Source organism: Phyllosticta citriasiana (genome assembly GCF_038021145.1).
Source record: "Phyllosticta citriasiana strain CBS 120426 chromosome Unknown IWZ02scaffold_1, whole genome shotgun sequence".
Classification (NCBI taxonomy): Eukaryota; Fungi; Ascomycota; class Dothideomycetes; order Botryosphaeriales; family Phyllostictaceae; genus Phyllosticta; species Phyllosticta citriasiana.
The window spans coordinates 2,204,601-2,226,977 of NW_027117278.1; the positions used below are offsets into that span (position 1 = coordinate 2,204,601).

At 57.2% G+C, this 22,377-nt stretch overlaps 9 protein-coding genes across 9 annotated transcripts; 5 read left to right on the forward strand and 4 right to left on the reverse strand.

Moving 5' to 3' along the window:
* Window positions 1–442: 442 nt before the first annotated feature.
* IWZ02DRAFT_26270 (WD40-repeat-containing domain protein) lies at window positions 443–2,281 on the reverse strand. The gene is made up of 2 exons (XM_066763371.1): window positions 2,122–2,281; window positions 443–2,067 (listed from the first exon to the last, which is right to left on the reverse strand). Exons 1-2 carry the CDS (start codon window positions 2,167–2,169, stop codon window positions 601–603), a joined length of 1,515 nt encoding a protein of 504 aa, XP_066627370.1. The 5' UTR covers window positions 2,170–2,281; the 3' UTR covers window positions 443–600.
* Window positions 2,282–4,717: 2,436 nt separating this feature from the next.
* Window positions 4,718–5,811, forward strand: IWZ02DRAFT_429417 (uncharacterized protein; the record flags this gene model as incomplete). Its single annotated transcript, XM_066765987.1, has 4 exons — window positions 4,718–4,801; window positions 4,862–5,000; window positions 5,046–5,093; window positions 5,249–5,811. 4 exons carry the CDS (start codon window positions 4,718–4,720, stop codon window positions 5,809–5,811), a joined length of 834 nt encoding a protein of 277 aa, XP_066627371.1.
* A 513-nt stretch (window positions 5,812–6,324) lies between these two features.
* IWZ02DRAFT_504983 (P-loop containing nucleoside triphosphate hydrolase protein) lies at window positions 6,325–9,334 on the reverse strand. Its single transcript, XM_066770371.1, has 3 exons — window positions 8,798–9,334; window positions 7,661–8,747; window positions 6,325–7,456 (listed from the first exon to the last, which is right to left on the reverse strand). The coding sequence occupies exons 1-3, from the start codon at window positions 9,209–9,211 to the stop codon at window positions 6,546–6,548; spliced, it is 2,412 nt and encodes an 803-aa protein (XP_066627372.1). The 5' UTR covers window positions 9,212–9,334; the 3' UTR covers window positions 6,325–6,545.
* A 515-nt stretch (window positions 9,335–9,849) lies between these two features.
* On the reverse strand, window positions 9,850–11,059 carry IWZ02DRAFT_504995 (uncharacterized protein; the record flags this gene model as incomplete). The annotated part of the gene is made up of 2 exons (XM_066770372.1): window positions 9,850–10,828; window positions 10,885–11,059. 2 exons carry the CDS (start codon window positions 11,057–11,059, stop codon window positions 10,263–10,265), a joined length of 741 nt encoding a protein of 246 aa, XP_066627373.1. The 3' UTR covers window positions 9,850–10,262.
* Window positions 11,060–13,508: 2,449 nt separating this feature from the next.
* IWZ02DRAFT_440196 (uncharacterized protein) lies at window positions 13,509–14,038 on the forward strand. Its single transcript, XM_066766817.1, has one exon. It carries the CDS (start codon window positions 13,597–13,599, stop codon window positions 13,870–13,872), a length of 276 nt encoding a protein of 91 aa, XP_066627374.1. The 5' UTR covers window positions 13,509–13,596; the 3' UTR covers window positions 13,873–14,038.
* A 435-nt stretch (window positions 14,039–14,473) lies between these two features.
* Window positions 14,474–14,916, forward strand: IWZ02DRAFT_26414 (uncharacterized protein). Its single transcript, XM_066763385.1, has one exon. It carries the CDS (start codon window positions 14,566–14,568, stop codon window positions 14,806–14,808), a length of 243 nt encoding a protein of 80 aa, XP_066627375.1. The 5' UTR covers window positions 14,474–14,565; the 3' UTR covers window positions 14,809–14,916.
* A 790-nt stretch (window positions 14,917–15,706) lies between these two features.
* Window positions 15,707–16,704, forward strand: IWZ02DRAFT_26402 (uncharacterized protein). The gene has a single exon (XM_066763382.1). The coding sequence runs from the start codon at window positions 15,968–15,970 to the stop codon at window positions 16,667–16,669; it is 702 nt and encodes a 233-aa protein (XP_066627376.1). The 5' UTR covers window positions 15,707–15,967; the 3' UTR covers window positions 16,670–16,704.
* A 2,281-nt stretch (window positions 16,705–18,985) lies between these two features.
* On the reverse strand, window positions 18,986–19,833 carry IWZ02DRAFT_26434 (uncharacterized protein). Its single transcript, XM_066763388.1, has one exon. The coding sequence runs from the start codon at window positions 19,661–19,663 to the stop codon at window positions 19,097–19,099; it is 567 nt and encodes a 188-aa protein (XP_066627377.1). The 5' UTR covers window positions 19,664–19,833; the 3' UTR covers window positions 18,986–19,096.
* Window positions 19,834–20,069: 236 nt separating this feature from the next.
* IWZ02DRAFT_440202 (uncharacterized protein) lies at window positions 20,070–20,717 on the forward strand. Its single transcript, XM_066766818.1, has one exon. It carries the CDS (start codon window positions 20,235–20,237, stop codon window positions 20,682–20,684), a length of 450 nt encoding a protein of 149 aa, XP_066627378.1. The 5' UTR covers window positions 20,070–20,234; the 3' UTR covers window positions 20,685–20,717.
* The last annotated feature ends 1,660 nt before the right edge of the window (window positions 20,718–22,377 follow it).

The window sequence follows — 22,377 nt, forward strand, 5'->3', positions numbered from 1 at the left end:
GTTGATTTGAGACTGCTGAACGGATGACCGTGACGTCCGAGGACTTTTCATAGCATCATCATCATCATCATCATCGGCAGGATAATGAATTGCATTTGGTTTCTCCGAATACTTGTCGAGGTCGAATGCCTGTGTTGTCGCAGTGTTATTTTGGAGGCATCAATGCGTGTGATAGGCATCACCGCGTCCGATCCATTGGTGCCATTGAACGGTAATGCTTTTGGGGTCTCTGATTCCCGTCTGCTTCTGACGTCGCTCTGTACTAACTACAGACACACCACCTAGACTTGGCTACGCAATGGCACCAGCCAGTCACTTTCCCACCTCAGATATTCACATGCCGACTTCGTTGGATGCGCCTAGCTATACACATGGCGCTTTCTCCCGATTTCCCTCGCCAATGGCTGTTCAGACAGGTCACAGAGGCGTGGCGGGGACGATGTGTATCGAGTAAATGCCACAGCGGCTTCAAAAAAAAAAAAAAAAAAAGAAAAAAAAAAAGGCTTTTTTGGTATATATTTATTTGCCTGAGCCCGCCCACCATTCTAAACTGCCTCTTTCCACATCTCCCTCTCACCACCCCCCCGCGACCCAAGGCGATCAAAACTTCTGCCTCCCGAGCGTCGGCTTCCAATCCAACGGATGCGTCTCGGGCGTGGCATCCTCATCCTGACGCCAAACCTTGATAGTCTTGTCGGCCTCGCCGGTAATCAGACGGAGGCCGGTGAGGTCAAAGGTGGAGCTCATGACGCCGGCCTCGGCGTCGAGGGAGCCGGGCTGGGCGACGGCGTCGAGCGTCTGGAAGCGGTGGCCCGTCTTCCAGTCCCAGAAGGAGACGGACCCGTTGTCGCCGCCCGAGAAGAGCACGTTGTCCTCGTTGACGGCCAGCGTGTTGATGATGGCGTTGTGCCCGTCGAAGTTTTGCATAAAGGCGCCTTCCGGGCACTTCCATTGCTTGATCGAGCCCGTGCTGGCTGACGCGAAGGTGAATTCTTTTGGATGCGTCGTTAGGGCGCGCACGCCCTTCTTGTGGTGCGTCAGGACGCCCATGGTCTTGCCGGCCGCCAAGTCCCACATGCGGACGTGCGAGTCCAGCGACGCCGACAGCACCTGCGGATCCGACTCCTGGCACTTGACGTCGCAGACGGTGCCCTTGTGGCCGGCGAGGACATGGACGTTGGAGCGCGTGCGCATGTCCCAGACGCGCGCGACGCCGTCGCGGCCGCCCGTCACTAACACGTCGAGTGTCGGGTGCAGCGACAGCGTATACACGCCGCTCAGGTGCCCGTGGTAGTCGCGAATCACCTTGTTCGTCTCCAGGTCCCAGCACTTGACCTTCTTGTCCTCACCGCACGAAAACAGATAAGGGTGCCGCGGCGACACGGCAAGCCCGCGCACCGTCGATATGTGGCCCGTCAGCGTGAGCTTGAGGTTGCCCGACGCCATATCCCAGATCTTGATTGTGCGATCCCCTGCACCTGACGCGAACCACTGGTTTCCCGGCTCCATTGCCAGCGCCCGCACCCATCCCAGATGCCCAGAGATGACCCGCATCAGCTTCCACGGCGCGTGCCAGTCGGGCTTTGGCTGGCGAACAGCCTCGCGCCGTACCAGACCCGACCCAGGCAAGTCGCGCTGCGGCGTCGGGCCGTGGGCGTTTGGTGGCAGCTTTCCGCTGGCGTTTTTGCCGCGCACTGTCAGTGCCATCGAGTCTGCCGCCGTGTTTCGCCGCTCTTCGTCTGCAGCTGATATGCCCTCAATCATCTTCACCATCTTAGGGTCCGACGGCTGGTCCTCGGTTGTCTGTTTGGCCTTTTTGCGTCGTGCCGCTGCGCTGGCCGCGGCGCTGGCTTGTTTGGCGGCCAGTGCGGCTGGGAGCTCCTTGACGTCTGCGTATTCATTACGGATGCGAGTGCTAACATTGGCGCGTTCTGCGACGTCGGCGGGAGAGGTGGCGGGGGGCGCGGTGATGAAGGCCGACGTTGATGAGGGTTCGAGGGCAGAGGGAGAGGCAAAGTCGGAGGCGAATATTTCTCGTGTACGTTTGGCCGAGGTACGTACGAGATTCTGTGGTCTTTGTGTTAACCCTTGCGCAGAAAATCCTTGGATCGAGGTGCTCACAATGTTCTCGGGGGAAATGAGCGTCGAGGAGGATGCTACGTCGGCCATGGTGGGTATCAATCGATTGTTGGGGGCTGAAGAGATTACGGCGGGATTAGGGTATCATTGGGTCCTGGGATGGTGAGATTGGTGGGTGTAAGCTGCTTGGTGTCGTCGCGTTTGAAGCTCGAAGTTGCCGGTGAGAGTCGCGCTAGTGATTGACGTAGGGCTGAACGTCTTACCTAAGCCACGGCTTCCATCAAAAGACATGAGCTTTTTCCAACGACGACTCTCCGACTTCCAAATTTCAACATCAATTCCGCGCACACCCGATCTTCTGCACCGGGAGGCTATCATCAGTCAAGATACCTGGTCACGTCTGCATCAGACCTTGACCAAATTTGCTCAAATTTCTGTCTACCCCATCAAATGCTCTGTCAACGAATTCACGTCCACTTTCATGCGCGGGTCTATACTTTCTTCCAAGGAACTCATCTTGGGCTGATCCTTCTCAAATTCCTTTTCTTCGTGGACAATGTCACTCCTCCCCGGTCACTCACCGTACATCCTGGAATCCAAAGAATCTCATATTTCTCTGATGTAGCTAACGCCTCACTGAGGGTTGGCGCCCCTTAGAATCTACCATGTGTTAAACCGACGTTTTATTTCAATTTCAAGCTAATATGAATAGACCCGAAAGACGAATGCGCTCTAGGTCATCTTCGAATTTCGTAAGGGAACATGCAATGCGACAATTTGCGCTGATTTTCTCACTCCGAGCCTGCTTACCAAAACCACACGGCTCAATATCACAAAGATCAAAGCTACCGAAGATGCGGATGGATCTAAGCGTTGAGAAAGGTAACTAGTCCGATTCTCAGCACATCGGACTGGTCATGAAGAGAGTCAGTTTCACGCCTAGCTCTGGACAAATTCTCGTGTCCATCGCGAATGGAGTCGACGGTTTGAGCAAGGTTCAGTGGGATGCGAAGTGACTTCTAGTCACCTGCCACAGGCTCACATGGCATTCGATGTGAGCTAATCTTGCATGCGGGGCCGCTTGCTCGTCTGGCTTAGTCCCTCCAAGTCAAAGGATATGCTTGCAAGGCCCGCGCGCTCAGGAACAGCGCTCAAAGCCATCTTAGATCCTTCGTTCGTGGCGGAGTACTCAGAGGACCAACTCCGTGGATCAACTTGCCGGCTGAAGAAGAATCATACATCAACTCCCACTCGTTGAATGGGCCAGGCCTCGGAGTCCAAGACAGGATCGCCATACTACGGGTTACAACGTGGAATCAAAGCAAGGTCTCCCTCTCATGGTGTTCTGGACATGACTAGTGCCCGCTGCAGTCGCACGTCTATCCAGGTCCAAGACATACGAGAGCAGTAGGCTTCGCTTCGCAGCGCTTCGCGCCGCTCCGGACGGATGACGCACTTGTCTTCGGATACTAGCCTACCCGCAGTCCGGAACTACCTTGCTGATTGGCCGCGATCGCGATGTGGCTAAATCGCTGAGAACTTTCTTGCAAAGCAGTCACTGCACTTTCCTTTGACGGACTATGACACCTCACTGTACAGTGCCTGTCGACTGACCACGTGTATTTGACATGATTCCACGAAAATCCGTGCAAAGGCTCGAAAGCATACCCCTCTATCCACAAGTGTTGATCGGTTGTGGAGGCTGGCTCTTACCGCTCCCTATTTACTCCTGGTGCACTCGAAGGAATCCCACGGCAGGAAGACAAGCCACGCAAATTTGCCACATTTGAGGCTATAAACGCTGTGGCAGAGATGCCACGCGGTTAGTGGGATTACAAGGGAGGTGTCCATCAACGTCTCGGCCAATTTCAAAGTGCGTGGAGAGGCGCCGCTTTGTGCGGCTTCCCCAGATTCCACCCTACAGCCCCAAAAACAGCACAGGTCCTTGCAAACAAAAAGTAAGCTTATCCTCGTTGTGGTATAGGGACAATGCGCAAGGACCAATGACTTGCTTGGTGGCGCCCTAAGAGGAGAGATCACGCCCCTATTTAGAGCAGTCGCCGACCACTAGCGCCACCGCTTGCAAAGGACACCCTCCTCAACATGGACGACTCAAAATCAAGGCTGAGCTGAGCCTCCCCTGCACTTAGTCGCCGCGCGATGACGGCGTTGGCAGACTGTCGCCAAGTTGGCAGGGTTGGGCGCAATATCCAACATCCGATAACGCTCCACTTGGGAGGGTCACTTGGTGCAAAGGCTCTTTTTAGACCATTGTATCTTTCCTTCTCTACGAGCATCGTCACTGTTAGTTCCTTGAATCTGTGACTACTTTCCACAAGGGTACAAACGTCCGGCAAAGGCGCAGGCGCCTCGAGCGCCGCACCGCAACGCGCGAGCACGCATGTATTTCCACCCCATCCATGTGATGGACGGCGCCGCAGACGGTGTCGAATCCTCGCACGAAGGCGTTGCCCAAAAGACCAAGGTATAAAGAAGAGCGAGGACAAAGGCCGGTTCAACTTTCCTGCCAGCCTTGTCCTCTGGAGCTTATTTTTCTGTCGAGCCCGTACAGTCCATCCCAAGTCCCAAGAGCCTAATCCCTCGTTCAAAGGCATCTCGATCAAGACACTCGCCCAAGATGAAGACTGCCGTCGCTGCTATTGCCCTCTCCATGGCCTCGGTCGCCTACTCGCAGGCGGTCACTGACCTGCCCAACTGCGCGGTGAGTTGCGCTCCAAAGTGGCTTGACCTAACCAGAGCTTGAGCTGATAGAATTCTACAGGTGAACTGCTTCGTCCAGGTCCTCTCCAACGACGGATGCAGCTCCCTTGGTGACTTCGAGTGTCACTGCAAGAAGCCCGGCCTCGTGGAATCGGTGACGCCGTGCGTGGAAAAGGCCTGCTCTGTGGCAGACCAGGAGAGTACGTCATTGCTTGCGTTGCCTATCTCTGCACTCCATCTCTCAGCCCGTCCCCCTATTTCTTCGCATGCCAACACAGTGGCTGTCAAAGGAAGTATCAGCTTCCAAACGATTTTATACTGCGGGAGGTGGCATTTACTTTGCTATCCACCATAGTTGTTGTCTTATTTTCCACTTACCCCTATTGCATCTCATGACTCTATGCTCCCAATGTACCCGATCCAGCTTGCTAACACTACCTCTTCACAGCCGTCGTAAAAGACGTCGTCGCCCTGTGTCAAGAATATGGCGTCCAGCTCACCATCCCGGCCACCAAAACGGCCACCATGCCCGGCTACGCCTCGCCCACCTCGCCGGCCACCGCTCCTCCCGTCAACAACAACCCTGCCCCAACAACCACCGTCGGCGCTCCAGCAGGCGGCAACAACGGCGGCAACAGCCCCCCCACAACCTCTTCCCCAGGTGTCGTCGCTCCTCCCAACAAATCCGCGCCCGTGGCGCCCTACTCGTCCGCGCCCGCCAACGGCGGTAACAACGGCGGCGCCCCCATGACCTCGTCCTTAGGCCTCATCGCGACCATCCCGCTGGCCTCGAGCCCCGTCATCGTCGGCGGTGGCAACAGCGGCATCGGCGGCGGCAGCTCCTCTACTTCGCGCGCAGCTGGCGGTGTGGGTGGTGGGTATACGACGCCGTACCGCGGCATGACGCCTACGACGCCGGGCGTGCCGCAGTTTACGGGCGGTGCGGCGGCGGGCAAGGGCGTCGGTGCTGCGGTGGGCGTGGCGGCGGCGTTCGTTGCGGCTGTGTTTTAAGGATGAGGCGGAGTGAGGTGAAGGGATGGGAGGGGACACGGAGGTGGGGACAAAGGGGTTTTTTGGTGCAGGAAAGGATTAAGACAGGGGGTTCTGGGCGAGCTGCTTCATCATCTTCCTCTCCCTCTTCTTGTTTGCGGATCGGTCTTTTCTTCTTCTTCTTCTTCTTCTTGGGCGACGGGTACACGGGCGGGTACATTCTTCTCGAGTCGACAATTGGGATGGATATGCATGCAGATTTTGCTTAAGATCGAACGCTCTTCTCGTGACACTTTTCCTTTCTCCTTCTACGTCGAATAGCCAGCCAGCCAGCCAGCCAGCCAGCTAGCTAGTCCGGTCATAGCTGCTTCTGCCCTTCCTGCTGCCTTTCTTGCGTGCCAGCGCCGCGTGTGCTTACTTGCGTGTAGTTGAGAGATAAGGCGACTGACTGCCTGTTAGTCAGGTCTACTTAGCACGTGTATGAAATTGTGATCCACGTCGTCGTCCGTATGTCAAGACAGAAAGTTGCGGAAGTCGAGTAAACCAGAGATGATAGTGTGCCCACTCTGCGCTCTTTAATTTGCCAGCCTGATTCAATGCGCTGCTCATTTGAGAACTTCTTGAAAGTCATGTCTTTCATTGAATCCACTGCAGTGTCATTTCGGCCAAGAAAGAAAAACACCAGGTATATCACACATCTCAAAATCTCGCTCCAGGCCATCTCACCTCCCAAGTCTACCTTATCTGTCCCCCGTCTATCCAAATCCGAACCCCTTGACCTCATCATCCTCTCGCAAAGCCAACCGCACCTCTTCATCGCTAACGCCCAACCTCACCCTGCCGACCCGCTCTCCCCTCCTCGCCTCGAGCCCCACGATGCCAGCCTCCATCAACTCGACCGCCGCGGCGCCCATCCCGACAACTCGCGCCGCCCTCATAGCCTTCGCCTTCGCGCCGGCCCTGCCCTCTGCCAGCGCAACGACAGCAGGCCGCCGGCCCCTGCGCGGCGTCACCGGCGAACGCTGCTGCGCCACGGCGCTCGACCCAGCGCCGCCAAGCGCCTCGAGAGCGTCGAACGCGGCGTCGCCGTCGCCAGCCGTGATCGTCGCGCCGGCCAGCAGGAAGTCTGAAATGGCGTCGCCGCTGCTGCTCATGGCAGCCAGGTTCTTGGCCTCGTCCAGCACGTCGCCCAGGACGGCTTCGGCGATACCGGTGCGGCGAACGCGCGCCAGCAGCGCGGCCAGGAAGAGCTTGTTGCTCAGGGGCAGCGCGCGCAGGTGTTGTTGCAGCGGCGAGCTCGTGGCTTCAGCGATAGCTTGCTTGATTGTTTGGATCGTGACGATGGGGGTTTTACCGCTCGTTGTAGAGTTCTGCGGAGGCGGCTTTTTGCGACCAGGCGTTTTGCTGGGCGTGTTAGGAGCGGACGCGGAGTCAGCACCATTGGTGTCGTGGGAGGCGTCAATCGAGGCTGCTTCGGCGATCTCGACGGCGCGTCGACATATGTCGAGGGCCCGGCGGGCGTCTCCTGACACAGCGGCCACTTTTCGAGATGCAAATTGGATAGCATCGGGATGGACAATATTGCCCGGGACGTTGGCAAGGCGGGACTGAATGATTGACATGAGTTGATCGTGCGTGTAGCCTGGAAAGGTTATTCTAGTGAGGCCTACGACAGTTGTCAGTCAAGATTCGATTGTGAGTAGTGATGTTGCGAATTGAAGGGCGGTGGAATTGCCACGATGGTGGTGCAAAACTTTCGAAGTCGAGGCAGACTGAAAGGCCACATTGGAAGTGCCGCAAAACTCGATGGAAAGCATGCGGCAGTCGATATAGGCATGGAAATTTTGAATCAGGGGCGGAACAAACTTACCAAGTCGACTACTAATCTTGTTGCTCAACGTCCTCTCTGGCAAATCCATGGTGTTTGCAACGGCGAGCACAATCAATCTACTATGCCGCAAGCCGGGCCAGTTGAAAAAATTGTACATGACGCTCTGACTCTTGGTGACCAGCTGGTCCAGTTCATCCATCAAGACGACGCATGGTACCCTTCGAGGGCTAGGAGTCGAGAATTCCCGCTCAAGAAGCTCTAGGGCATGAGAAGGGCTCACTCTATCCCCTCGCAGAGCTTCCCATAAGAGCGAGTACGATTGATGTGGATCCGTTACCTTCATACCGTTGACCTCGACAAAGATGAAATCATCCAGCTCTTCGGCTTGGACTGAAGCATTGAGCTGGGCGACTACTTCTCGGACTGTCGCCGTCTTGCCGGTGCCAGGGGTACCCGAAATGTAAATGCACGAGCCCGAGCCGTCCGTAATGGCGGCCTCGAGGTGGGAATATACGGTCGAAAACTCTTCTTCGCGGCATGGCAACGACGCAGGCACAGACGACACATGTAGCTGGTTTCGAGCAACTTGATAAGGCGAGGATAGGACGTTAGGAGATAGAACTCGGGTTCCGAGTGGCGTGAATTCCAGTGGTTTCTTGACCACTATCCGCTTGTGCGTCGGAGTCACAAACTTCCGAGGAGTCAAATCTTTTCTTCTCGAGGGCGTTGTGGCGTCGTTCAGTCTTCGCCGCTTCCTTGGCGTCTCTGGAGCATCGTCGTCATCATCGTCCCCGGCAACAAAGTCGTCAACTTCGTCCCTGGTCGTCTTGCGTGGCTCCCGTCGCTTGCGGCTTTCCTTTGTTTGGCTCTTGACAAGGTCCAACAGGGCATGCACGCTGTCCTCGCCATGATAAACATCTTCCCAAACGAACTCATCCGTATACGTGACTGTGCGGGTGTTGACTCCGCGCCTGCAGACAAATGTCTTGCCAAAGTCTTTTGCTGTGCGGGGGACCTTGCCTCCAGGGTACTTTTTGAGGAATTCGTCTTTCGATAGTACGGTTGCACTACCATTGATCGACACCAATGGGTTGTCGTCGAAATCAGCAGTAATGTAGAGCTCGTTCTGCTTTTTGTCAGCATGGCGGACGTCGGAGCTTGGACCAAAGCACTTACTTCCAAATAATCCGACCTCATTCTGGCCTTGTTGCGGATCTCGCGCGGAGTACTAAACCACATCATGTTGGCCATCTTGGTGTCCTCGCCAGTTTCCTCGTCGCTTCCATCAAACAGGTCGACCACTAGGCCAACATACGCCTCATTGGTCTCTGCCTTGAGGAGCACCGCGTCTCCAAGCTGGCACTCGAAGCTTCCATTGCGCGCGCCAACAATCCTTTTCTTCCGAGGCCGTCCCCTTTTGCGCGGCTTGTCTTGAGACGCGTCGTCTGCATCTTGTCCACCGCTGTATATCCATTCCCACGGGAGATCCTCGAGGCCGAGCTCATCGTCTGAATCCTCGCGCAGCACGCCGCCTCCCCGGAGCCACTGCCGGGCGCGCTCAGTTGTCGTCTTCTTTCGGGTTGGCGCCATGCGTTAGGCTCGACGGTGGTGGCAAACTGAGGTGGACAGGCTTCACGAAACAGGCGCGGTCGCGGTTGAGGAGCGTCAGAGGCGGCGTCTGGAAGTCGCGTTGGCCCAGCGGAACGGTTTCACGTGAGCCATTTCGACACCTCAGGCATAGCTAAAACGCAACCAATGAGATGGCGTCATGAAAGGAGAGCCCGTGCCTCCCGGTCCCGACTTTGCCGACCGACGACGAACATCGCCCGTTCTAGACAACGACAACAAACCACTCATCGGCAACTCCACTGACATCACTGAGAGGCTCGAAGGATCAATACGCACATCGAGTTAAGCAGGCTTGGTCTATTATAAATTGCCAATTTTAGCTCTGTTACCCTAGCATCCTCAGGATCTGGCGGGACCCCAACGGCAGCAGCAAAGCCACGATCCCCAGTGGGTCGACGTTGGCCACTATCCATGGGGCCAAACCGAAGACTGCGACAATCCCAAAATATTTCCCCTAACGCTTGTGACCAAAAAAAAGAAGGGGGCCAGATCTCAGAAACGCCTTTCGCACCGATGCGAGAATCCCCTGGGGACCGTATCCAAAAAAGATTTCGCAAACATGCCTCCATCCATGAGTTTCCTGCGGCACGTGCCATGAGCCTATGGCTTGCCGATTCAAAACGACCGTGATTCTTCAAAACGCCGACGCTGAACGAATGATGGAAGGATGCAAATGCAGATCCCAAAAAAGCAAGACTCTGCGCGAGGCCACCGCGACATGAGGTAATATACACGAGAGGAGAAGTGGTGGGCAATGGGAGAGAAGCGCGCGCGTGACGGCGCCTCAAGCTTTGAAATTCGTAACCATGCTCGTTTGGCTCGTACGCTCTTACGCATCGTAAACAAGGAAAGGAGGCTCAGTAGCAGCCAAGATGTGGAGGCGACGCTGGCAACGACCCCGGTGTTGCGGGGTTGTAGAGCGAGCACGATTCTGGTGGCGAGCCCGATTGTGATTCGAATGAGTCGGAAAGAGGAGGCGTCTGACAGGAAGCGTTGTCAGCGGGACGGCTCTTCAATGTCGTCGAAGCTGTCGGGGAGGGTGCTTTACATGAGGATTTGAGTCCTGGTATGCGTTGGTGTGGATGTCGATGCCAGTGAGCGTGGCGTAGTTCATGCTGAACGGGCTGATCTCCTCCTCGCCGTAAAACTCCTGCTTCACCGGAACCACCATGCTGGGAAGAGCGCCGGCGTATGATGAAGAGATGGGCGGCAAGTACGGCGTGTAGGGCATTTGCAGCTCTGCCGTCGTGGCGGGGATGGCGTGGTAGGGCGTGTTGGAGTAGGATGCGTACGACACGGCGTCAGGAGCCGGGTATGCCGAGTAGGTGAAAGGAGGAGGAGATGTCGAGATTTGGCGCGTGTTCTGGTACGCAAACATGCCCCGGTCGTCATGGGCGTAGTACTGGGGCTGGGGAATCTCTGCCGTTCGCGGGTACTCGTGCGTCTCTTCTGTCTTTGCGGGTGCTGGGTCTTCGCGAGGCTGGACCTGGGAGAGCTCGGCGGGCTTTTGCTCCGGAGACGCAGAGTTGGAGGCGGCCCTCCTCTCGAGGTCTTCAAGCCTCTTCTTGAGCTTCTTGCCTGGGAAACAAATCAGTCGACGCTCAACTCGGAGGCGGCTCCCGAATGGCACTCACGGTAGTTGCGCTGGGCAATGCGGTTCTGTATCCGCCTGCGCTCAGCCAGGTCGGAGATCTTGGTCCAGTCCTCGTTGGGGTTGGCGCTGGGGCTGAAGGCACTGCTGGTGCTCGAGTATCTCTGGGTTGGCACGTGGGCCTGGGGGTGGTAGGCATAACCGGCGTGCCTGTTCATGGTGGCGAAGGAGGAGGTGTTGGTGTCAAGGTCGAGGGCGAAGATGGAGAAGAAGAAGAAGAAGAAGAAGATGAAGATGATGATGATGGTGATGTCGAGTTGATATGGCCAGAAGAGTCTATGAAAGCGTGGGAATAAGGCTGCTGCAAGACGATCATGGCCGGGGAGGCGGCTTGATATTTATCAGCTCGAGGCCGTCGAGTCGTCGGCAGCGCAGTCGAGCTACCTACCTACGCAGCTGTGACCCTTGCAAGCCACCAAGCCAGCAATCCTGAGCGCCGGGAGCAGATGCATAGGGCACCGGCACCCTTGCAACGGCGAGCATGGGCCAGGGCATCTTGCAGACGCAGCCTTGGCCGTTAGGCTCAGACCTGCAGTCGTCCAGAAAAGGAGCTAGCGCTTAGCAATCCTGCGCTTCCCAGGTAGCAACATGGCCGTGCCTTATATTTGGCAGCTCGCTAAGCCAGCTACAACTGCTGTCCTGGCCGACGGGCAACGAAAGTGCTCGACGAGGACGAGAACAACGACGACGACGACGACGACGATGACTGAACCTGAGCTAGAGCACGTTAAGCGTCTTGCCAGGATCCTCGTGTGTTTTCTACTCCAAGGCGGTCAGGTCGGTCGGGGCCAGTGGCTGTTGGATCGCCCGCAGCGACGTCGGGTTGGGTAGGTGGATTGATTCAATTGGATTGGAGACGAGACGAGAGGGGAGGGACCACACGCACATCGAAAAGGGCACCATTGTGCGATCGGCCGAACGATGGGCCAGGGCTTTGCGTTCTGGGGCTCACAGTGCGAGCGGACCCTAAGGGCCTGGCTGGCTGGCTTGCGGGCGGGCTGGCTGCTGGTTGCTGGCTGCTGGCTGCTGGCTGCTGGGCTGGCCTCCCATCTTTTCGGCTTGCTGCGTGCGCACCGCACCTCCAGTCCCATTCAGCTTGGGGGCCACGACGGACCGACCGACTGCGAGAGCGACATGGGGCATCTGTCGACGTGCATGGCCAAAAATAATCCCGATTCACACACGCACTCGCACATACACACACTGTGTGTGTAGGGCTAGCAGACACACCGCTTGCGTCTTTTGCTCGTCCTTCGACGCAAGTGGCCTCGACCGTTTGCCCAAAGCGGCAAGCGGCGCAGTGCGTGTCTGGATGCCTTCTTGCGCGACTTGGGACTCTCAAGGCCGGCCGAGGCGGAGGCGGAGGTGGAGGCAGCGTTTCGATTCCATCCCCAGCTCAAGTTCCAGCTCGAGTTTTGGTACGACGTCGACATGTGTTGCATATCCTCACGCTGTGGCAGGGATGGCCGGCGCAGCTGCCAGCTGCTAAAGCCAACTAAGCGTCTTACACTCGGCCCCGTCCCAACCCCATCCCCGCTGTGCCGCCAGCCCTATGCACCACTCGAGAGTACCTACACGTCTCGACTCGACTCGACTCTGAAGCAGACGCAGACCTAGAGGGTCGGTGACCTAGCTCTGTGCCCGCACACCGTTTGGCCTGGAAACAAGCTGCTCCCTGGCCGTTTCGACTTGGCTGCCCCCAGTCCCCCCCCCCCCCCACAGCGGCGGCGATAGCCCTAACTCCGCCTGCCCTTTCTCCGCAACTACCACTACCTCCATCGCCCTCGACCACGAAACATCTTGGGCGCCACCGAGGATTCCCGTCATCGCCACCATCCGTCGTTGTCCTGAGCAGCCACCCCTACTCCCCACCCGCGTGGCTAGGCACAGAGCGTACGTGGGGCTGGGCACGCCCTCAGATCTCCCGCCCCGCGTCTTGGGCCGTGGGCGGCTTGCGAGTGACCTGCTGCGGCACAGCAACGACTGTCGTAATGGCCACTTTCATCTCGTCTCCCCGCTCCGTTTGTGCCAATCCGGGCAGCGACGCCGTGCAGCTTTTTCGCTATCGCAATAATGCATCCGGCTGGGGATCAAGGATCAATCACTAGGGAAAGCTTGTCGCCAGTCGCCCAATCGCCGAAGCCCGACTTTTCCGATGCCAGCCCCCCCCTGCTTCAGAAACGAAGCACCATCGGCCACAAAACGTGCTCCGAGAGGACGCGTCGCCGCCGACGACGAGGAGAAGGGCGAAGTACGCCTGTCACAGTCGACGGCTCGACGATGGTCGCCGCCGTTGATACAATCCAAAAACCAAGTAAGCAAAGACCCCGCACTTTGGGTGCGCACTTTTTTCACCCTGATCTCCCACCGTTCCCCTCTGTCCTGGGTCACTGTCCCAACCCGCTGGAATGGCGCCCGCGGGCCCTCCCGGTCTCTTCTCAGCGCCTTGAACAGAGAGTCAGTGCCCACCACCGACCAGACAGCCTTTCGGGGCATGGTGGCCGGCGCGGCACATGATAAGCACTACCGTCTCGGGGCCCTGCTTTTCTTGCTGTCGAGATTAGCGACAATTAGCACCAACAAAAATTATTTTTTGCCCGTTTGAACCTGGCCGTGTGCCCTTGACGTCTGGCGTCTCGCTGTCCGGCCACCAACGTCCAACTCAAAACCCTCTCGCGGCGTCGGTGGCTGCTGTATGGCTCGAGAGAGGCCAGTCTCGTGCACGCGTTGCTGCGACGCTCTTTCTGGACCCAGTTTCAGTTCTGTTTTTAGCATGGGGAGCATAGGGCTGCGCCGACTGCAAGAGCTGAGGCTATTGCTATGCCTTGTTCTACTCGTCACCACTGCCGTAACCAGAAAAAGGCCACAGAAAAAAAAGTTGCAACTGAGAATCCTCCATGCAGATCCGGCGCTTGCCCTGCGGCTGCCGCTGCTGCTGCTGCTCTTCTGTTGGGGCCGCGCGTTTTCATAGCCTCCGAAGGATTCTGGGCGACCACTGTCTTGTGTCTCCAAAAAAACAAGTCTCCGACTGGCCTGTCCATCATTCCAACAACGGCACTTTTTGGTCCCTAATTTAGAAATTAACGTCGCAAGGTTGGGTCTACTGCCTCATCGAGTACAAGACGTTTTAGGCTTGTTTCTGCGCGCCCTGGAGCGAGCTAGTCGGCGTCCCTATCAACCGACGCCAAATGGTGCTCGTCGTTTCCTATCACTTCCTTCTCTCCGTCCACTCATCCTGCGCCCAGCTACTTTGGCCTGCGTTGGATGTTTATGCTTTTCGCTCTCCGTCATTGAAACCTCTCGGCAGTCTTGAACCGGCCTTTTCGCGTTCCCCAGCCAAGACCCATCTGTACTAACATGGCACCTAGGGCATCTTGAACTTGAAGCCGTCCATCATTCGAAGCCGTCAAACTCTGTGCCTGCCAGTGTCCGCGGGCTACATTTTCCACCCCGCCACTTGTCCGGACAGCACCATGCATGGCCCCCCGTCGAAGGAGCGTCTGCCGCCATCTGCAGCCTGAGAGGGCTGGTAGTCGCCGTCAAACGACGTTGATGCATCCTTTGATATCACATGCGAGCCTGTGATATTCGCCAGGGTCGCTGATGGTTGTTTTTGGTGTGATTGGAAGCTCGTTTCCATGCTTGGTAATTCTCTATCGAACCCATGTCGCAATGGCACAGGACCGCCCTCTTTCTCAGTGACCTATACGGGATCGCCGTGCTCGAGCTGCATTGTGGCCTGCTCGTCGGCTGGCGCTGCTGCATGAGCGGCGCATTGTTTGACTGTTTTGCAGCAAAACGGTGCATCTGCTTTGGAAACTGCCACACCTGTTGGATTCTGTTGCCTTGGGGCTTTGCAAGCAGCGGTCAAGAGATTTGCTTCAAGAGACGTGCGACGTATCTGTAAGCAAGCGGCTCCTCCAGCCCTACGAACCAGCGACTTGGAACGGCCTTTACTGCTCACCGTCATGACCCTTGGCGACCAACATGGCGCCGCAACGTTGTCCTCATGTGGAAAAAAAAATCATGTACCGCAGGCCATCACGTTCGACTCTGGCAATCTTGGAGTCCTGACAACGGACCCGGCGTCGACTGCGGCATTCGCCGGGGGGGGCCTCTATTATTAGCAGGCGAATGGCCGCATCGTACTCAACGTCGCGGGACGAATGGCCCCCATGGGATCAAACAGAAACGCCCGCTGGGCACAGGCATACATACGACTGGCTTGCTTAAAGTTTAACAAAGGTGCTACGGCTTGGACTCTCAGCTCGTGGGCATATGACGAGGCCGGGGGACTCGGCGAGCACGGCAGAGGGCTTGCGAATCCTCCGGGACAGCGGACGTCATGATGCAGTCTGGAACTGGACAAAGTGATTGCCGGTCCGGATGGCAAAAGCAGCCAGCGGTGGCGGTCTCGACTTGTGCGTAGCCGGATGGACTCGGTCCCCGCGTGCTCCCACACAAAACACCATGCCCAAGACAGCGGGCGCATAACCCACCACCCAACACACGGTCGGATGGCACAGCATTTGCACGCTCGCATGGCCCACGTGGCCGCGCACAGTGCTCAGTAATCAAGTCGAGGCGCTGGATACACGGGAACAAGGCCTCGGGCCATTCAGCTCGTTGTCCCCAGATTTGCGATTGATTGCCGTTGGCAGTGGGCAGCACAGCTGAAGCGATGGAGCTTGGCGGGTGTCTAATCATTCGCAATCTTCTAGCTGCAGGACGGGTTGGAGAAAAAGCCGTGGAGAAAAGGGCTCGCATGCGCACACGAAAAGCCAGAAGGAGTAGAGGTTTAGCGACAAAGGCTTGGTTGCCGAATTGGATAACCATTCTCCCACGCGTCCCTTGTACTATTGATGCGGGGATTGCGCACATCCATCCATCCATCCATCCATCCATCCATCCATCTGGCCCATCCATCCATCCATCTGGCTGCCTGCCTGGAAGGAAGTCGGTCGGGTTGGGGGCTGAAAGTGATCACCTGTTTGTTGGTCTCGCTCGCTTCACACAGCGAGCGGTACAAGCCGAGCACGACACAATAGCTTTGTGCGAGCCGATGCATGTTTCGACTCTCCCGGGCCCCAAGCTCCAATCGCCGCCGGCCAGATATTCTGCCTGGCCCATTGCTTCACGCTGCATCGACACCATCACCACCCACTCCCATGCTCCGGACCGAGCGCGTGCTGCTGTCCTCCCGTGCCATGCCGCCCCTCTCAGCTCGAGCCCAAGTTCCAGAATGCGCATCTGCGATGCACTGCATGAGGCCAGGACCCGAAAGAGCCTCAGTCATTTCCTCGTCGTCGTCCTTCAGCCTATTCCAAATCTCCCGCATACATGTTCCTTTTGGTCTTTTTGAGCCCAACCGGCCAGTCTTCTGCTTTCCATTTCCCGCTGCCCTGCTGCGCATCCCCCGGCCCACGTCCACCCCTCCTCTCTTGCCCTTTGGTGTCCAAAGGAAATCAACATCCGCCCATCTGCACCCGGATAGCTGCCGGATCGGGCCCAAATCCAATCCCAGCTGCCCGCCATCTCTCTGTTCCGCTCGGAACCCGAACCAATGCACGTGGTACGGGCACCTGGAAAGAGAGGGTGCGCTTCGCGCGGCGTCTCCATGCGCAAGCCCAGCCAACACCGAGGCGGGGCCAAGCGTGGCGAGCGAACAGAGCTACACCTGTGTCCTCGCTCGTCCTTGTTGTGTGCCCCACTCTAGCAGAGCGAGAGCAAAAGGAGGGGGAATTGCGGTGGAGCAAGCGAGGACATGATCCAATGCCCGAGCTCGTCACGTTGCCTACCTGCCTTGCCCTGCTCGCCTGCTGTTGACTGGGCATGGTTCAGCGGCGTTTGTACTTTTCGCGCTCGCACTCGCATCGGCCGGCCACATGTCCCTCGGGCTTGGGCTTGGGCTTGGGCTTTTCCTGGAGGGGGCTTGGGGCCTTGGCCTCTCGTCGTCCGTTACTCAGATCGTTCAGTTTCGGACAGTCGGCCGCGGCGCAATAATGCAAAGCATGGAGTGCTGGTTGTGGGTGGTGAACCACGTCTCGCATGAACCCGTGTCCTGTTTCTTTGCGTTGCGCGCAGAGAAGCCTGGAGCTGAAAGACGGTGTCCCGCCTTGGTCGGTTCATGAATTGAACGAGAGGCGTCTACAGGGCGTTTCCGGTCGACCACCAGCCCGTCGAGTCACAACGCCGCCTGCTTTGATTCGTTGCATGCTGCCGTCCTCTATTTTTTTTTTTTTTTTTTTTTCCTATTGCATCAGCAGCACTACGCGCAGGGCTGTCCACTAGCTAAGCACTTGGTCTGCCCACACCCCTCATGCATGTGGCTGATCGCCGCGTGGCGGGCGGCGGACGGGACGGACGGATAGCCAGACGGACGACGGACGAATGGTCCGGAGGCGGGCGGGACGACCACCACCAGGCAAGACCACATCACGCCAGCAGCAGCATTCAAGGCGGCCTGGCTGGCTGGCTGGCACGCAGGCGGTCGGTCAGTTGCCCAGCTGGTGGCCAAGTCGGAGTTCTATGTGTGTGTGTGTGTGTGTGTGTGTCGACGGGAAGGCAGAATCCGGGTTTGGAAAAGAGAAAACGCCCCCTTGGCGCAGCCAGCCAGCCAGCCAGCCAGCTGCTGTGCGTGCGCGATGAGTCGTCGATGAAGAGAGGAAAGCAGCACCCCTCTCGATCGTTGTGGATTGCCGAAAAAAGCCATGGACAAAATGGTGCCTGATCTCTGCCAGCAGACCTGACCGCTTCGACGCTGGACCCTCCACAACCGCCACCCCAAGAGATTCACATACCCTTTTCAGCCTTGCATTGGCTGCAGAACTCGAACACTTGTCGCGGCGCCCCGAGACATGTTGCCTCTTTGCTGTGCTGCTGCAATGCTGCATCTCAGCCATCGATTTCGCGTTGTTGCTGCGACGGGCGACAACGCAAAAGGGAGAAAGAACGCCAGGAATCAACACCGGTCTACCGGCATGCTCATTTCGCGGCCAGCATCTCGCTCGAATGTTTCCCATCGTTGCTCTGCTTCACACCGTGCGGTTGATTTCTCTTCTGTCCATTGTCTCCTTCTCCTCTTCAGCGGACTGTCGTCGCACTCATCTATTCTCCCTACCACCAAAAAATCAACAACAACGCACCCCAGACCAGCCCAACTCCACCGCTCAACCTCGCTAGCGGGGACACCCTCGCCAACTCATCTGGCGGGGGCGTCCCATCATCCAGGTTCGTCTTCTTCTCCGCGCCGGCGGTATGGGTGCCCGCCCGCTCGCCCGCCCGTCTTGGCTGAACTCCAACCCGGGAGCACCTTGTTTGCGTTCCGCTCTGTGGCTCTTCCCAGCGAAGCGGTGGCGTTAGTCGATTAACTCGAGCTCCTTACCGCACTTTTGGCTATTGCCGTCTGTACATGTTTGTACTGAGCTGGCCGGGCCTGCTTGCGTTCTGGGGTGGCGCGCTATAGCCATTGCTGCGGCTGCGGCATGGGACATTGCTGAAACGGCGCGACTGCTGGTGGCGAGGTGGGTTGGCGTGCGCGAGAAAGTAAGTGTGGCGAGTTGCGGTGATGCAGCTCTACCGAAAAGAACGGTTTGGCAAGGCCCTGGAGGTGAGTTCAGCCTCTGTCCGGAGCTCGCCGCTGGTCGTTTCCTTCAGTAAGTCAGACGAAATGGTCACCGAGAAAGGTAGCAACGGCACGTGTGTGTGCCGTGCAAGGCGCCGCAGCGATCAATATCTCTGTCCAGTCAGTCCGGCTTCACCGTCTCTGCGCATCGACGTGTGCTGTGGCGTTGAACAAATATATTGCTTGCCAGACACCCACCACACCCTACACAATCTGCATCAGACCAATGCAGGCAATATATACAAGCAAGCGGCAAAGACGATGGGTAGGTGCTGGTGGATGGTTGCCAGCACCAGCCCAGCAACAAGCAAAGAGGACATCCCTATCCATGGACGGGCAGTCAAATAATTTGTGGTGGCTTCACCGCTCGTGCTCCTGCTCTGGACGTCTGCTGAGGTTCGCTATTCAACGGTGGAGCCGGCACGGTAAGGAACCAGGTAGGTGAGTCGTTTGTCGACGATACGGTGGAGCAGGGAGGGAGATCAGAGAGGCACGGTCTGGCGGAGCGTGCGCTGTCGTTTGGCAGTGGCCATCCGCCGCCCCCTCTGTGCCGCTCCCCGTTCCATTGAAATTAACGCGTGGACAAACTGCAAATTAGCAGTCTATGAGTTTCTGGGTAAGTTGTTGGCAGTGAGACCAATCCAAGCATTTCACTTGGTCTTGACATATGCTGAAGAAAGAAGGAAGTTTCAGTTTTTCCCAGCCTTGTATTGCCTCTTGTTACATCACCACTTTTCTCGTTTCTTTCTCTCTCTCGAGAACGCCTCCAGAGCAAGCTGGATGCACACAGCCGACTGCTGCAAACCGGTGAGCTATGCTGTATATCCTCGGTCGTATGTCTGTTTGTCCGTCTGCCTGTCTGTCCCATACTCACGCCGTCTCGCTTCACCTCGCCTCCTCCTCCTCCTCCTCCTCCACCTCGTTGTTTGGCGTATTCCCCGTTGCGCATCGAGAACTTGACTCCATTACCACGCCGCCACATGCAGACAGGTATGCGAGGGGAGTCGGCCAAGCGGCACAGAAGCTTTCCGCCAAATGGAGCTGTGCGGCACGCCGCCGACAACGACGACACTAACACTGACAGCCAAGTCGACGAGGAGGCGAAGCAAAACCGTTGCCACGCCTCACCGACCCGCATTCACCCGTTTGAATTCCTTGGTCTTGCTTGTCCGCCTCCCTCGCCACTACATACCTATTCAGTTGCTTGCTCCAGCGCAACAGCGGCAGCGGCAGCAGTGGTGAGGTAGGTGTACGCGTAATGGCGTGCTTCAGGAACGGGGCAAGGGGCGACGACAAAGGACGAGACCAGACGGGACGTGAAGAAGAAGCAGCAGCCGCACGAGTAGAAGGTACCAAGAAAGACAAGAAGGACAAGAGAACGACGAGCAAAGAAGCGCGACGGTCAAGACAACGACAAGACCTTGGCCTTGCCTGCCGACGCACATGTAGCTAGCAGCTGCGATTGCTGTATCCGCGCTCTATGACACGGCTGGTCGCAGTGCGGGCAGGCGGGCGGGCGTGGCGTGGCGTCTGGAGCCGTACGAGCTACCAGCAGCGTAGCGTAGCGTGCGCCGTGGGATGCGTGGAGTGGAGTGGAGTGGAGTGGAGTGGCGTCGCGTCGACCCATCGCGTCGCGTGAGAGAGCGCAGCGCAGCGCAGCACAGTGTGTATATGTTAGCCCAAAGCGAGGTAGCGTGGGAGGGAAGGGTATGATGTGGCGTCCATGGCGCCCGCATCGCACCACGACACAGCGCGCACAGCACACGGCGCAAGACTGCGCTCGTCGAGCCTGGTCCAGCCTGGCCGGCCTGAGGAGCTGGTCTGTCCATCTTTTGCCTGCGGGAGCAGGAGGGCAGAGACTGTTGCTGCTTTGGCCCCGTGGCCTCCTCGTCCTCTTACCCTGCCGTCTATGTTTCTTCTTCAGCTCGCCCCGTCCACGAAGGGGGGAGGGAGAGAGAAAGTGTAGCAACAGTCAGCTAGCGCGCATTGACGGCTCCTTCAGTCCACCTGACGATGAATCGATGTGCTGCCTGTGTGTGGCGAAAGAGCGACAGCGCTGGTTCACTGGCTCTCCCGTCCATGTGTTTCTCCCCTGTGTGCTGCCGCGGCAAGGAACAGAGAGAGCGAAAGACGTATTGGGTATTTTTGGCATCATCTGAGACAGGCACACGCGTGGACAAAGGGAGACGGAGGGGTGGGGGGGGGGGGCTCTCAATGTGGCGCTCACATGGGACGCACCCTCGTTTGAGAAGTTGTTTTGGTTTCCCCTTTGCAGCTGTAGCAGCGGCGTCTCCATTCAGGAGGAACAGGGGGGAGCGGGGGAGCAAAATGCGAGAGCGTGGTCACAGGCTTTTCGAATCGCATTCTCTCTGTTTCCCCATCATCCTTTTTCCCCTATTCCTTACCCCTCCCTCCCTGTCTCCCAAACCGTCGTCATCGGCCGGTCTTTTGTCGTCGGCCCTTGGTCCGGGTCCTGGCCACAGAGTCTGGAATCTGGGTCTGCGTCTAGAGCTGGCCGCAGCGGGACGGCGAGACGTTTGGAGCTTGGCACAAGGTGGCGCAGCCGCAATGATGCAACTTTTCTGGTGAGTGAGTAGCTCTTTTGCGCCTTTTTCTCCTTAATTTCTTTCCTCCTATCAGTTTCCCCTTGTTTCTTATGCCTTCGATGTTGGAGTCTGTCGAGTCTTGTCTTGCGTCAGTCCATCCATCACAAGCTACCTCTCTACCTACGTCAAAGCCCACGCGTTGCGCGGGACACGCTCTCACATGCCTTGAGCGAAGGCCAGAAAGGATGTCTTGGTTTCTCTTGTATTTGCACTCCATCCAATGATAGTGACTGTCTTGTCTTCTTTCTTTCCCGTTTCTCTTGGCTAGTTTAGCAGACGGATGGGTTGGTCGCTGCTGGCAAGAGTATGTGTGTGTGTGTGCACGCGCGCGGTAAGCAGAGAAAGAAAGGGCAAGGTTTGCGTTAGGCCGGAGCCAGCACCGATCAGCCGCACATGGTGCCTGGGTACAGCAAGCAGCTGGGTAGGTAGCTAGCTACCTTAGTGTGTGGCTCGCTCGGATACTTTTCTCCTTCTTTTCTTGGTTCCCGCTCTGCTGCTAGCCGTTTCCGCTGCGTTTTGATGGGGCGGCGCGCGCGCAGACGCCGCGCTGCCGCGCCGGCGGCGACGACAACGACGACGATTGACAGGAGTACCCTGAGTGCAAATGGATGGTTTCTCCTTGACGTGAGGTGTGTGTCAAGTTTCGTTTGGCGAGTCTGCCGGGAGCGCAGTACGTCCATGTCTTTTGTTGCCCTTTGTTTGTCGTATTCTCACTCGTCTCATCTGGACTTCATGGTGAAGCAGGCTGACCGGATAGGGAGGATTCGTCGTCGTTTTAACGAAGCTTGTCAGGGGGGATTCATTTTCTCGAAAGCTGTCAAACAAGAACTTTTCAGGCTGGTAAATGGGGAATGAGCCTGCAAGTGTCCATGAGGAATAGTAACAGCGAATGTGCAAGTCTCAGTCAATGAAGCCCCACAGTTGCGTGTGCCACAATTTTCGCTGTTCAGTATCGCACAGTCATCTCATCCCCATGTATGGCAACGGCATTTCTTGTGCTCTATTCTGTTCACATTTTCCTCGCGCTCGCGTGTGCTCGGTGTGATGAAGTGTGGCACAGTTTTTGCGGACCAAAGCACCCAGCTCCAACTTTCTGCCAGGGATCAGTTGCATGTTGTTGTTGGGTTACACGCGTTATGATCCAACAATGTAGAGAAATTCACACAGCCGCCCCGGTCGACCAATAATTAGGCTCCTTTGCCGCTACTTCGCCGCGCAGATCGACACGCAGGCAATTATCACAACA

Excerpts from the sequence above, each read along its gene's own strand:
- IWZ02DRAFT_26270 (XM_066763371.1), bottom strand. The coding sequence starts at position 2,169 with ATGGCCGACGTAGCATCCTCCTCGACGCTCATTTCCCCCGAGAACATT. Across the intron at positions 2,068-2,121 it reads TCATTTCCCCCGAGAACATT|AATCTCGTACGTACCTCGGC; the intron begins GTGAGCACCTCG and ends CAAAGACCACAG.
- IWZ02DRAFT_504983 (XM_066770371.1), bottom strand. The coding sequence starts at position 9,211 with ATGGCGCCAACCCGAAAGAAGACGACAACTGAGCGCGCCCGGCAGTGG. Across the intron at positions 8,748-8,797 it reads TGAGGTCGGATTATTTGGAA|AACGAGCTCTACATTACTGC; the intron begins GTAAGTGCTTTG and ends GACAAAAAGCAG. Across the intron at positions 7,457-7,660 it reads CAAGATTAGTAGTCGACTTG|GCCTCACTAGAATAACCTTT; the intron begins GTAAGTTTGTTC and ends CAACTGTCGTAG.
- IWZ02DRAFT_440196 (XM_066766817.1), top strand. The coding sequence starts at position 13,597 with ATGGCTCGAGAGAGGCCAGTCTCGTGCACGCGTTGCTGCGACGCTCTT.
- IWZ02DRAFT_26414 (XM_066763385.1), top strand. The coding sequence starts at position 14,566 with ATGTCGCAATGGCACAGGACCGCCCTCTTTCTCAGTGACCTATACGGG.
- IWZ02DRAFT_26402 (XM_066763382.1), top strand. The coding sequence starts at position 15,968 with ATGTTTCGACTCTCCCGGGCCCCAAGCTCCAATCGCCGCCGGCCAGAT.
- IWZ02DRAFT_26434 (XM_066763388.1), bottom strand. The coding sequence starts at position 19,663 with ATGCGGGTCGGTGAGGCGTGGCAACGGTTTTGCTTCGCCTCCTCGTCG.
- IWZ02DRAFT_440202 (XM_066766818.1), top strand. The coding sequence starts at position 20,235 with ATGATGTGGCGTCCATGGCGCCCGCATCGCACCACGACACAGCGCGCA.